The sequence below is a fragment of the Athene noctua genome, chromosome 2, assembly GCF_965140245.1.
Source record: "Athene noctua chromosome 2, bAthNoc1.hap1.1, whole genome shotgun sequence".
Classification (NCBI taxonomy): domain Eukaryota; kingdom Metazoa; phylum Chordata; class Aves; order Strigiformes; family Strigidae; genus Athene; species Athene noctua.
In genome coordinates, this window is record NC_134038.1 from 12,854,064 (window position 1) to 12,869,192 (window position 15,129).

General features: G+C 37.5%; 1 protein-coding gene across 2 annotated transcripts in view; it reads right to left on the minus strand.

Annotated features, from left to right (window-relative positions):
• Window positions 1–15,129, minus strand: part of NSMCE2 (NSE2 SUMO ligase component of SMC5/6 complex) — a 130,652-nt gene that overhangs the window by 63,792 nt on the left and 51,731 nt on the right. For both annotated transcript variants that reach the window (XM_074898440.1, XM_074898441.1), the window contains one exon: window positions 4,885–5,038. In XM_074898440.1, coding sequence (XP_074754541.1) covers window positions 4,885–5,038 — 154 coding nt within the window. The remainder of the gene's footprint in view (window positions 1–4,884; window positions 5,039–15,129) is intronic.

Here is a 15,129-nt window from a genome sequence, read left to right on the forward strand (position 1 = left end):
TTGTTCCCTATCAAAAAAATACTATCTTTCCTACATTTGCCAAACTCAGTCCTTAAATTGTTTGGCATAGCCAGCAATATTGTCATTCACTCAGATCTTTAACACTTTCTACAAAATGATTACTGAAGCATGCATCTGTTGGGTGTTCGTACAGACCATAGTTATCAAGGATTCCAAAGTGCATGTTATCAGCTGCTATAAAAGGGCGATGAAATCTGTCATCCTTTGTGCACTGAATGTGAAACTAAATAATCTTCAGCAAATACAGCAGTGGCAGCTAGGGTCACAGAAGCAGAGATTATACCTTCTGATTAGCTCTTTTCACAGAGTATCAGAAATTTAAACTGATACATAGAGATTAAAGGTAGATCTTACTTTCGTTTTGTGAAGGCAAAATTCTCATACTCTGTGCCAGAAGATGCCTTTGATATACACATACTGGCATGAAATAAAAAGACTTGGTAATACAACTTTAAACAGAAAGTGGGATTTTAAATTTACAGAAGATACAAAATGCAAAGTTACAATTCCTGCAGTAATCATGATTTAAGTTTCTATGGGCTCAGTCCTGCAAGGTTCTGTACTGTGGTTACACTTCAATAAGGAAGTGAAACATGTCAGCAATCTCACTCGTTTCAAAGGATCTACTCATGCAATTTAATTTAAGCAACTCGCTTAAGTATTTCACTTAATCAAAAGGAAATCACTAAGGAGATCCAGACCCTTATGTGTAAAGAAAGCATCAGTCATATGTAGGGTTAAGGTCACAAAAAATCTTCCTTACAAACCACACATACTATCATTTAGAACTTTCTGATATTACCAGATTTAGTGAATATCCCTCCAAGTGCTCAATTATTTGGATTATATGTAGCCACTTTTTGGGTACAATAAATGGTTAAAAAAAATAATAATCAACGCTTCTTTTCTACTGCTTACATTCAAAGCAGGTTTGAGTAGAAAAATGAAAATGTTTTCCATTAAAAACAAGAAGTGGGAATTTAGGAATGTAAGATAGCTCTGAAAACAGACTTCAGAAAAATAACTTGCTGTTCACATAAAACCTGTCTGACAGTGTTTTGACACATATCATCAGAGGTGGAGATTTTGCATCATTTTTGCTCAAACTCCAGATAAAGTAGCTGCATAATAAAGGCTCACAGATTGAAGGAAAATGCCTGCAAACTGTCTGAAAGATGAGCAGAACAGAAACTGCTCTGAGGCATGATATCATCCTTCAGGCTACAGAGATGCACTTTCCCAATTTCATTTCTGCACCTTAGTTGCTGCTAAAGTTCAAAGCTAAGAAGGTCTCCTTCCCGCGGGACTGCCTAGAGAAGAGGACAATCTGAAGGTGATACAGGGCCATCCTGCTCCCTGAGTATCAGAGCTACCTAACACACTGCATGTCACATCTCAAGTGGCAGGGTAAAACCATGCAGCTCCCTTTCATCACTGTGGCAGAATATCAAGATAGAAAATGTATTAGCGTTCTTAATTTTCTGTTAAAATAAGGTTATATTTAACTACTTCACACTCTGCACTGTGCCTAAAAACTGTGTTGAGAAAGTTTTTCTCCTTTAAATTCTAGTTAATTTCTAAGTAGCAAGACAATATGAGACTATAACATTTCCTTGTTCAGCTATTCTAGAATACTAATGTCACACTCTGCATAGAAGTTATGTAATGATTAATGGTAACTCATCAAGGAAGAGAAGTCATTTTAGCATCTGCCTCATCTGCTCCTTTAAGATAAAAAAGGCTGGGACAAAAGAAAACCTCAGAAAAGCCCCTCTGTGAAAACCTGTCTGGAGTAGTTTTATTTCATCTGATTTAGCAATAAAACCAAATCCCAGGAGAGTTAAAAATTGGTATACGTGTGCTTGAAATGGCCAAGAGTTATGCACCAAGTTGTGCCCAAACCTGGCAAGACTGATCACTGAAAACAAAATATTAATCAGGTAGCTGATGATGAAGTTGTCAATACATGTAACACATCAAGTAGTTTTAAAATGTGCCCCAAATTTTGCAGACACATTATAACAGGCTGTATTATGGGACCAGTATTGTAGGACTCAAGTTTTTGAAATCACAACTCATACAGGAGAAGCTAAAGAATACACAGATGACTTAAGCAAGGCTGCTGAGTATTTAACAGTGACCTTAATGTTCTCCTTACAAAAGAAAAAAGAAATAACATGTACACAGTGTGCTACAGGGTAAATCACCAGCTTATCAAAAGTAGTAATGTCTTTTACATATTTTAAGAATCTTCAGCTCAGCTGGTATTGCAACCAAGAAATTCCTGCCTCTGAGCCCACTTTCTTTACAATAACATCACTTTCTACATGGCATATGTGATATTGTAGATAATACTGACAGTGCTCAACTCCACATCTCAGCATAGTAATTTACTGCCTAGAGTCCAACAATGAGAAGAGGCTTTTTGTACCAGAGAGAGTACACGTCAGTTTAGCCTCTCACAAAGATGTTAAAACCAGAGGCCCTAATCCGATAAGAATGTGGGTATCTGTCATTTTTAAGCTTGTGAATAAATTTGTGATACTCAGTTCCTTGGGTCTTTTTAAAAGCTAGGTGTGAGAAAACCACACAAAAGGAGAGAGGGAGGATAACGGTAATGGCAAGAAGATCACATAACTACAATTAAATCAAGAAACTGGACAGTCTTAGTGGTTCCAGGTCACTCTAACTATAAAAGCAAATTTACATTATGTGAATATAAACCAACTCCAATGATATTCAGTCACCCATTATTAATTCAGAATTTCTGGGAGCCTTCCTGGTAAAAGAACCTTTTGAAGAGTAAAGTATAGTAGGAAAGTGACTTTATGGTGAATCAACAGATTATTTAGGCAGAAGACATAACACTGGTGCAAGTTTAAGGGAGCAGAATTGTGCTTGCTTTGAAAAATATAACTTTGAATTTTCCTCCTGTTTTCTATCTGCAGACCTGAGGTGGCATTTAGTTATCCATTTCAAAAGAAGGTGGGCTGCACCAGCCTTTATTTGAACACACGTTCATTATATTGCATCCAAGACTGTTTGTGAAAGCTAGCTAACAATTTTCCATTCAACCTTTTAAATTGCATTAAATGCTTCAATAGGAGCAAATGTGATGGATTTACCTCATCAAAAACATAACGAATTCTACGAAACCCAAGCTGACCCAGATGATCAATAGTCCGTGTACTGAACAGAGCAGTCCATCCAACATCATCATTCCTTTCATTTTGAGCAAAGTCTGACCTCTATGCATAACCAAAACAAAAGTCCAAGTGGCTAGTAAGACAAATTTGGATTTCAGGCAGTAGTAGCAGAATGATGCCCTTGTTCATTTTTTGGTTTGGTTTTGTTTTGGGGTTTTTTTGGGGTTTTTTTTGTAAAGAATAACTCTTATTGTGCTTATTTAATTTGGGTTTTTTTCAACAGGTCTGCCAGTTAGAACTCAGTCCCATAGCCTGAGCTGAATGTATTACTACGGCATACACCCCTTCCTCAGGCAATTACAGGGTAGAAAGTAAATCCAAAGTCAGTTATCAAGATTTTATCTTCTCATTTACAAACACCTGGAAATTAGGAATTACAACATAATGGTGGGGCAGTAATAATTTTATGGTTATGTAGGGAGTGAAAATTATACTGTTTTGTGGTCTACAACTTGGTATGTTCATTCTTAGGGTAGTGCCAAGAGCTCTATTAAACTCAGAGATCAGTGCTAATACCCAAATCCAAAATCTTATAAACCATAAAGATGGGAAACAAATATATTAAGCCCTCAAGCTCTAATCCTAGGGAGTCTTGAGATATCAGATCTAAAATTCACCTTGTCAAACATGTCCTCACGCTTCATAAATCTCTATAGGAAAGTAATTTGAAGTCCATTGAATTCAGCAGTAAAATTCTTTCTGCTAGTTTCAGTGGGTTTTGGATAGGGCTCCAAGAAAACAAAACTCAAGGGGAGCTACACGACAGCATCCAGAGTATCATTTTCCAATGGTATAAATCATTAATCTATGACTCCTGAAGTTCCTGAGATACCAGTTTATGTTGAAATCAAAATGTAGGGTGGGAGGGAATAGGTACATGGGTCAAGGGACAGAAAGCAGAATAATATGATTTCAAAACATAATCATGATTGGGGAAGAACAGCACAAATAGTGTTAGAGCCCACGAACTTTCCTGGCAACAGTAATCAGAGTGATATTCTAATAGCTGCTATACGTGCAGGGCAATAAAAGCCTATAATTCTATTGTGTTGCATAAATACTAGAACTGTTCTCTCCAACTTTTTTGGTAATTCAAGCACAAATTCCTTAAAATTTTAACACTTGATAAACCACATGAATTAAGAAGAACAGATTTTAATAACTTGTAGTGTTACACAGTGCGTGCATAGAAGCTGTAAACCTGAGAACACACACAGTAAGCATTTTCCAACAATATAGTTCTACGATTAAAGCAAAGGTCTTCTTAGAGTTGCAACACTCTTAAGTTGTGAAACAGGAGCAATTTGTTTAAGTGACAAATGAAAACAGCTTACCTAATCCTTATTAGAAGATCATATCAGTTAAGGAAAAAAAATTAAAGTCTTAAAATGAAAAAGCCCACCTTACAAAAAAAAGGTGTGAAGCAGTATTTTCATGATATTTGTATTCAAACATGGCAGAAACTGGGAGTCTAAACAACACTACCAAGGTAATTACACTGGCTTTCTTCTATACAGATATGAATTTAAATAAGTTTTTAAATAAGAACACTCACCTCAGTTAGAGCCGTAACTGGCAGTTCTGTATTTTAGGACAGTTAGTCACATCTTACCATTTAGCATTCAAATAATCTGTAATTTTTTAAAATAGGACTTACATTGTTTTCGCATCTCTTTAAGTTGATCCTTAAAATACATATATTTTTCATTCTCCTGCAAATCTGAGTCACTGTTCTTGCTCTCCAGTTCAGTAAATTTTTCTTTTACCAATTTTTTTAAATCTGGTATATTTTCTGGTTTTTCTCGTTTTATCTGTAAGGAATAAGTAACAGAATATTATTAATTATGACACATTTTAATGCAAAGCAAAAGACATCAAACAAAAATTCATTAACATAATCTCAGTTTCTTTTGACTACAGTTAGGTTTCCTGCTCTGAAGACATAACCTCCAGGTAATTATTTATTTCAGCAAAAGTAACTGATATGTAGAGATTAACTTCTCAGTGTCATTTAACTCAGTTGCTGTATACAGGGTATTTCTCACACTAGCCATAGGGAAAACTGAACCTTGCTGTCAAATTGACTTCTATGACTGGTAAAAGTCAACATGTTAACAACAACCAGCACAACACTGAACGTGAATGAAACCAAAGAATAAGACTCTGTCCAAAAAGTGAGAAGATGACTGAAAACCAGAAATAACCTTTTTAAGAATTTTCTAAAACCCTCCACTCTTCTCACCATTTTTGAATCAGCTTTACAGAAGTTTATAAACTACATGCATGATTATCATGATAACACCAGCAAAAGCAGTCCAGATAGTTAACGTAAAAGGAAACCACCTCAATTTATTCCTGCTGTTTGAACAAGAAGCCTTATGCTGTACAGGCAGGCAAAAACACAGTTTCTTGAAAAGCACTTGCTTACAGTAATTGCATCTGGAAGGGTCTGAAGAATAAATGACTATAAATAAAAGGGAAGTCATCACATGGGCAATATCAAGATATTCCAAGAATTCCAAAAGGACTTTGGGAACCCCCCAAAAACAATAATCAGAGCTTTCCCTTCTGTTTTGCAAGTCAACTTTAAATTCTAGGGAACTATATCTTTGACAGGTCTTCATAAGAACTAGCTTATGCATGGTGGGGACAGTGCTATGCAATGCTGATCAGCAACCGCACAGACTCTGAAAGAAGGTGGACATCTGTCAAATCCTTAATGCTAAGCATTTTCTGAACCAGACAAAGGATACTTCTATCCCAAACATATGGCAAAACATGTCAATCTGAGAAAAGGGAGGTACCCACCATTTCTGCTGAGCCTCTTCCCCTACCACATACATTAAATTCTGCCCATCACCAGATCATGGTACTATTGTAAAAGACAGGAAAAGAGCTTACTGAGGGAAAAATGGTCCACTTCATCAAATTGTTTACAGGTACCAGAGATTACAGGGATCTTAGAAATCCTACGGAATACATTTTATTTCAGAAGCCAAATGTTCTTGTAAAAATGGACTTTGCAGATATATTAAATGCTATGTAGCCATGAAAACTTTACTTTTAATCAAAGCAAAGCAATCCATAGTAGTATTATTTCTTCCAAGAGTAAAGCCAGTTTGGCACATTTGCATTAGACAGATGCGAGTTGTGGCAAGAAGAAAAATAAGAAAAAAATACACACTGCCATGTGATAGCATGCAGTTTCCAAAGCACCTGGAGATAAAAGATCACCTACCACAACATCTAACTGTGAATGGGAAAGAGTCAGGAATATCTTGGTACCAAAGGAGCACAGTGATATGGAAGGCCAGCAGCACGTCATCACAGATGCTCAGACTGCTGCATAAAGCCAAGCAGTAGTGTACAGTCCTTACCCTATGAAACTTGACCAAAGGAGCAAAGGAAAACAGAACATCCTGTGCCCAGCACACTGGGGCAATCATATGATCAAATGATTTGCCCATGTTAGAGTCAATAAACCTGCTGCAAAAGAAGGCATATCACAACCAAAACCAACATTGTTCAGTACTCATCTGGAGAAGAAACTTGGCCATCAGGTGTATGCAAGCACAGGAAAGCAGTTACTGAATCAAAATACATTTAAAATTCAACATGTTATATTGATTTGATTCAGACAACATGTATTGCAAACATACTCCTTTCTTCAACAACTCCATCAGGCTGTTTTCACAGACATTCTCTCCCTAACATAAAAATAGCATACAAACACAGGACCACATGCACAAGCATAGCCCATCACTAAGACCTGCCCTCACCCCGAACGAGAGCACTATGGCCAGACACCATGCAGAAGATCTAGCTATGTATACTAAAAAAACCCCAAAGTGCTTCTAAGTTTCCAACAGTCACACAAAGAGTAAAAGAAATTATGTAGACATTCATTACAAACATCCATCTGTAGCAAAGACAATGTCAATAATCTTTTCCTCTCCACAGGGACTATGTTACACATTGATATAGTTACATCAGGCTCTTTTCATCTTTTTCTTGACTGGTGGAAGATTTGAGTACAGAAATTCACCAACATAGCATCTTCAATCATACCCTCAGAGTGAGAGGTGAAGAGAAGGGCACAGCCAATGTTAGTTCAAATAGTGGTTCTCTCAACTCCAACTTCCAGAATTAAAGGACTTTACACATATTGGCAGAAAAAGAGCAGGAACTGTAACTTATACTGTTATGTTAGCAAAAAGAACAGATGTTTGAGAAACTGCATTAAATGCACATGAATAAGCTTTGCCCCTGCCACTGTGGAGCTACAAAAATTAGAATGTAGACATCTGTACTAACCTCAAGAGAACAATTATACAAAACCATCCCTTGGCTACGTAACCATAATCATACAGCTTGCTGCCATATATCTAACAAAATAAGAGCTAGCATGCTATTTGCTAAAGGCAACATGAACAATTCCACCAGTTATCAACACAAAAAAAAGGCTTTCACAACAGTTATATTCCCAATAGCAATATATTATGTTGTGAGGATAGTCCAGCAATGCAGCACATATGACATCTCATCAGACAACCATCTAATATAGAAACCTAGAGAGTCAGATGAGAGAGATGCTCAAAGAATGCTCTTTCCTGTCGTTTTAATTTCTTTCACGTTTACAATTTAAATTCAGTTTCTGTTCACCTCCAGACTATTGCTTTCATTAAAATGATTAGTAGAGACACCATTCCTGACCACGCTCAGTACTGTACCTTCACATGCTATTACTGAAATGCCAGGTAGACCTTCTGGAAGGTCAACATGTCACAGGTGAATAATAAGGCATGTCCACCTACTATAATAACAAGTAAATATATTTGCTCTAAACCAGCAAATTCTCTTTTGTGCTACATATCTTATTCCATGAAGAGGGTTGAGAATGGTCCAACCCAACAACATAACTGTAAACAAATGAAAGAAAATATGACATCAGTCCTAGTTCCTCACAGTGGGACAGAATTGCAACTTATATACTTAAATACTGCATCAGCACAACACCCTTACCGGTACGTTACAATTTTCTTCAGTTCTCAGCACCCACTCCTACTCCACAGATCCATGATGTATGTAGTGATGATGAGATCAGCACAACAAAATGTATGAGGATAATACAAACATAGGATATGGCTAAGGGACAGGGTAAATTATCAATCTTCAGGGCAACAAGCTGGGGTCATACTTCGTTTTGGTCTCAGCAGCGTATCACTAGCAAACCTGAAGCCATTGGCATGTTCAATTTGTCAGTAAAAGTTACTTCACATGGGAACCCTGAAAGACATGTTAAGCAAACGACTGTTGGTTTAGTAGCACTGTCAGCCAAAACCAGCATGCTAAGTAACACCTTGCAGTCATTAGTCAATCCGTTGAGAGTTACATTGATTTTGAAATGGGGTGGAGGCATACACACCCTACAAAGCATCCTGGAAATGACATACAACTATGAACTGGGAGTGTTCTGGACATATGGTGAAAAGAAGTATCAGTCACAACAGCTTGTTTACAGCAATAGAAAAAGCAAAAGCATCTGCTGTGACAGTCCCATAGCAGCGAAGAACCACATGGGTGTTTACACGGGAGCTCAGCAGTAAGAGGGAGAACAGACATGTTATACATGATAATTAATGGTACTCCATACATGATCTACCAGCAGTGCTGATAAGAAAACACATTTAGAAACACTAAAAAAATAATTGTTTAGAAAAACGTAGCTGTGGTTTACCTATCAAAATATACATTTGCTCATGGCAACATACCACACCACCTGGTCACAGCTGATATGTGCAAAGAGGTTACTGCACTTGATGGGCAATGCTTATGAAATATTTGACCTCTGCCAATATCTGTCTGTAAGGACGAGCCTTCCTTTTGTGCATTCTTTCACTGGTAGTGTGTCTATTACATGCATAAACTTTTAGACTATGCCTCCAAAAATCAGACTTTTTGAAAGGCCAGCTTGCACAGTGCAAGATAACGGTAAACTCCGGGTATTCTAAGGGGCAGTCTGGAGAATTTTTATTTCATCAATTACCATAACCACCAAACAGGAAATAAATTATTCTGTTCCAGATCAATTCCAGAACCAGTGAAGTCAAAAGTACCATAGACTAAAATTGGACCAGCTTGCAGTATTAGTCTACATACAAGGATCAGTGTCTAAAAAGTCACTAATTAGAATAATTGCATGCAGTATTGCAGCATTTAGTACTCTGTCCTTCCCAGTATTATGTCCCAAAACACTTTACAAACATTAAAGAATTTAGCCTCAAAAGCCCATTGTGACATATGTACCATCAACTGTATTTTACAAATGGGGAGACTGTGGCATGAAGAGATTAATAAATTGGCCTAAGGTTGCACAGGGAGACTGTGGCAGAAACAGTAAGAATAAATCAATCCCAGTTCTGTGCTTTGAGCACAAAGCCACCCTTTTACCTTCTCCTTTAGCTGAGGGAAAGTTCAAATTAACATGTGTATTTAGTTCACTCTCTACAAAGAGGCCTAAACCAGTTTGTGGCTGCTTGGCAAACTTTGTGATAAAAGAACAGGATTCTGTATACCACAAAAATGCTCCACTGGACTTTGCATCGCCGCGGTTCAGCATGTGACACTCCACAGTTATTTTTTAGCCTTTTCTTTCTTCTCTCTCTAGCACAGAAGTCCTTTAGCTGCATATTTTTAATCCTGTCACTGTTTCTAGATACTCTTTCTCAGGGTTATTGTTTATGTCTCTTGGTTTTTGGGCATATGCCAGTGCCATCCATTCTATTTCTCAGAAATTTCTTGCTGTACCTGAACCATGTTGAGGTTTCCCCAAAGCAGTGACGCAAACTGCAGAACTACCTTTCCAAAGAATTCGGAACTCTCACCTTAATCTCTTTCAAACCACACAATATTTGTTCCCTGTAATTTAATCCCTACAAAATATGGACTTTTAAATCTTAATTTATGGATATTATCAGCATTTGGTATTTGTGAGGTAAAGAAACATTCCAGCTTGCTAATGTCCTTTTTAATGACCAAGTCAGCTGACATGGCAGAATTTCTTCATTTTTCAGATTCTTTGTTGTTTCATTTATGAAAGGGAGGGTGATTAGTCACTCAGTGCTAAGAAGCTCAGAGGTATGTAGTTACCTAGATATTTATATCCTTTTGGAACAACCAAAAAAAGGATGCACTGATGTGTCCAGCTAACTAAATTCATAGTAATTTAGACAGTGTTTACACTACAGCCATGTGCCTGTGCATATGCTTATGGAACACTGATAGCAGCCTGCATCTTTTGAAGAAAAAACAGTATCTTACAGCTCCAGTACCTTCCAGGACTTGGAGGGACTAGCCTAAGGCATCCTAAGACCCGGTTTTCAGAATGTAAGTATCGCACACTTTCTGAACTGACATCACTTTAAAATGTCTGACACAGACATGGACATATCTAAAACTACTTATTTCAGAGAACAAATGCCAAGAATTGGTTGGCTAGCAATAAGTACAGATGCTGTCAAACGAGCCTCTCTCAGCATCTTCATCAGATAAAAATAACTATTCTTCTTTTATTTACAACTGCTATGAAACAAAATCAGCCAAAAATGCACATCATATTTCTTTCTTCTTTAACATTTTCTACATCCTATTATTTCATCCTTACCTCACTAAATAATTTATTATTACAAATATGCAGCCTTTCAACACGCACATTTATTTTACCTCAGGGTAAGTCAAAGTTTGCTGTGATTATTTATTATAACCAATTTTTTTTTTCACTGAGAGGGAAAATAACATGGGAGCTAAGTAAATTTGTGGGTTGAGTCACCCATACACTTTGTGAATCATGTGAGAACCAACTCTAAGTGAGTCACCACTGTAACTGAATCAGGCTGCAAAATTTCATCTCAACTTAAACAGTCATTTATTATTCTTCAATGGCTGGATTCAAACCCTTAGCAAATATCAGATCATTTGTTGATGCACAAATAAAACACAGCTCTTGGAAACAGCTGCAAGGGCAGTCAAAAAGGATATCATCATTCAGCAGCAGGAGCTGCACTAGTTTGAACACAGCTCTGCTGCAGTCAGAATTGCCTAAGGGCCCACATCTGATTCAGGAGATTCAACACCTCTATACATCATGGCTGCAGGGCTGGGACTCTGGTTGAGCAACACCTTCGCAGACGATTGTGAAATGCCAAGAGAGGCATATTTATAAGGGCTGACCCATACTTATGACACATACTGCCTATTAAACAGGGCCAACACAACAGAAAATGACTGTCAGCACATTTCAAATATTCCAAAACTCTGCCAGAGTAACAGTCTGAAGGTGAAGCAGGGTTGCCATGGTTCAAAAGCAGCATGTCAATATGGTGGTTGTAGCTAAGGTGTTCCCTATAATAAAATTGCTAGTACCTTCCACACTGTCTTTTCCCTGCTTTGAATGCAGCTGGAGATGTTTAACCTTTATAAAGAAAGTAAGCACAGAGGAGCACACACTGCTTCCATGTACACCGGGGTATATCCAAACGAGCTCTTCACAAGTCATGGCGCATTAGAGTCACGCGGGTAAGGCTAGAAATGGACCTTGGCTTTGTTTTCTTTCTCCTGTTTAGAAGGGAACTATATATACAGAGTGGGATTAAAGTAAATGAGCACCAGGTGAAGAAACAAAATTGCCTGGGCCCAAATGCAAAGTTTACAGCCTGAACAGCATTTCTTGGGGTTCCCATCTGTTAGAAGTTTCACCTCAAGCAAAATGCTTTACTCTGCACATGTTCTAACAGGAAAAAAAAACAAAAAACAAAAAAACAAAACACAAAAAAAACCCAAAACAAACAACCCAACGCTCTTTGTATTTTCCCCACTTACCTACTATGGTAGAGATCAGACCATGAACATCTTTTTTGTCTCTCACCAAGACCCCTTGTGCACTGCTTTGCAAAGTGCAAAAGGGCAAAAAAGAAGCAATTGAAGGGGCTCTCACTGAAATACCACTATTGAAACTACTTGCTACCAATAGTGTAACACTGGCTCATAAAGACAGCAATAAATGTGAGCATTAGCAGTGAGGTTTTCCCAAGGTACCAAAGTGAAGAAAGTTAATGGATATTTAGCACCTTAATCCCTTCAGCATTTCTGAAATCCCAACTGCTTGTGGTTTGCTGTGAGGCTTGGACTGAATTTTCTTAATTATTTCAGCCAAACGGAAGTCTGTCTTCATCTTGTTTCTCTGTAGTTTTTCAATATATGAAGTATGTGCAGAAGCACAAATTAAGGCCTGTAACAGCAAAAATAACTATTCTTATAAAAATGTTGCTTTGTTTTAACAGCATGTTAGAAACTGCGAGGCAGATGGTGCATCTGTTTTAGCAAGGTTGATTCAGCAAATGCATCAGGCTGTTGAACCAGTTTATCAAGCTGCTGATTAATTCACGTATTTAGAAAATACATTAACATGGATATTAGAGCTTTTTTTTGCCTTTAATATCCCACACAAATTGATGGGAATTTAGACATTGATTTCAGTGGGAGCAGAAAGCCGCCCTAAGGTGATTTCAGATTAACAACCTGTTTACTCTTGTATGGCTCTGCTTGGTTGACTGAGATCACTAAAACCCATGTTTTCCATAGTGTGGAAATAAAGGGCTAAATCCTAGACCAAGTACAATTCAGTGTTGTCTTCAACAGCTCCTACAAAACACTGTTGATTTATGCCAGCTGTGAAGCTGATCCCTGTTTAAATACAAAGTGTGATTTATCCTTTGGTGACCTGCATACAGCATGTATTGTTAAAATCAGATGATTTTCCAGAGGGATATTTTCCAAATTCCTTGGGTATACCTCCAGTAAAATTAAAGCAGACTTTTTTAATTTTTACTTTTCTCATTTTTTTACATTCATCCGATGAAATTATTGTCCTCAAAAAGTTCTTCAGCACTGACAGCATTTCTTCTTCATATTCTCCAAAACAGCAATGTGAGTCATATTGTCATTTTTCATCAAAACTAAATGTAACCTTTACACTTTTGGGAAACAGCAATAAGATTTCTTAAGTACAGACTCATGCTTTATTTGAATTGACATTAGTTGAAAAACATACATCCTGGCTGACACAGGCTAGACTCACCGAATTAATAGATCTATATTAATACATGGCTCAAGATGGCAATACTTCCATCAGGGTCTGCTCCACTAAGCAGAAAAAAAAAAAAGTGCAACTGCAGTATGCCCCCCTCAATTTCCTTATAAACTGGGAGTACCTACCTTCCTAACACTGCAGTAGGTAAAATACACCTCACCTTTATGACAGTCCCAGTCTGTGCCGTGTCAGAATTGCCTTTTATTTTGCACTTTACTGTGAATGCCTTAGAGATAAGTTTCTCCCTTGAGCCTTTTCACATATCATATTCTTCAATCATTATTAGTGATGCATTCTTATCCAGCTTCCTATTGGGACAGCCCTCAGTAGAGTTATTAGCCACTTAATCCCAGGTCTGTCAGCCATTTTTATCCTTCTTGATTCACCAGTTCTGGCTGACAGCTTGCACCTCTTCCCTTGTCTTGGCAAACACTATGTGCTATTCTAGTACATGCACAAGTGATTGTTTTCTGTCGCACAGGACACTCTGGAAAGCTAACATACCCTTTTTGCTATCTAGGTGTCCCAGGATATCCCACTTCCCTAGTTCTTATAGGCTCCCTGCAGGCAGTATATCATCTGACAGAGGATGATATTTTCAACAGCAATTCTTTTCCTCCTCTTTGCTATAGGTCCCATCTTTGTTATTTATGCTGTTTCAGCAACACCTCAGAAGCAGAACTGTATCGGAATATTAACATTCAAAGGGCCTTTGTTCCTAGTATGCTAGATTAAGCTGCTTATACATTCCTCTATAGTCACCAATTTTTGCAGACAATATGTGCTGTGTAACAGCCTGGATTAACCTTGACTACATTACTACCCTACACATCCTTTCCACCGACTTTCCAGAATCCTTGAAGTCTATCCACACCTTCCCTGTTATCTGTCATCAGAGCACCAAGAGGCTGATTCTTGCCAGCAGACAGCTGAGGACGCCAGTCCCCATCACTCTACCTGTTTGATTTTCGAAACAAATGCATTCGCACTGTCTCCTGGTCCTGCTGTCAGAAAGCTCCTCATTAACATTTGGGCATATATCTTTAAATCCTTCTTCAAAATCTTTGTTCAAAAACATCTTCCTTTATTATGATGCCCACAGAGCCCTTCACAACTGTCTGACAGTTTCTATGCTATGACAGCTGTGTCCTGCATGACTCAACCCAACTTTGCGATTCCACAGCATCCTTTTTTATACAGAGCCTCACAAAACCGGGTCCTGAGAAATTTGTAAAAACCTGAGCAGCTTTTTTATTATAGGTCATTACATTAACTTACACACTGTAGCTCAAAATCAGCTTGCTTCATACTCTTCACATTAAAGGAAACCTGAAAAACTGTGAACAATATAATAAACTGTAATTAAACAAAATACTAGAAATAGTAATACCTAACTGTAAGGTGGATATGGGAGGCAATCTGATAGCTGACTGTAATATAGAAAGTGCACAAGAAGAGTTTTAAAAAATTCAGAGACATTTGTTTTGCAACTCTCTTGCAATTTATATGTAATGCCTTTTTTAAAACATAAATTATCAATCCAGGTTTAAAATTGTGACTAGAAATGAAATCATATTTCAACTCTCCAGCCCATACAGACTCCCCTGTTACACATAAGCCCTTGATTTTTACATGTTATTGGAAGCAATTAAAATACTTTATTTTCAAAGTTTTTAAATAGTTCTAGTTAAAATAACAATTTCTGTAAATGAGAATGGCCTGTGACAACAGTATTAGTTTACTCATGCATGCAAA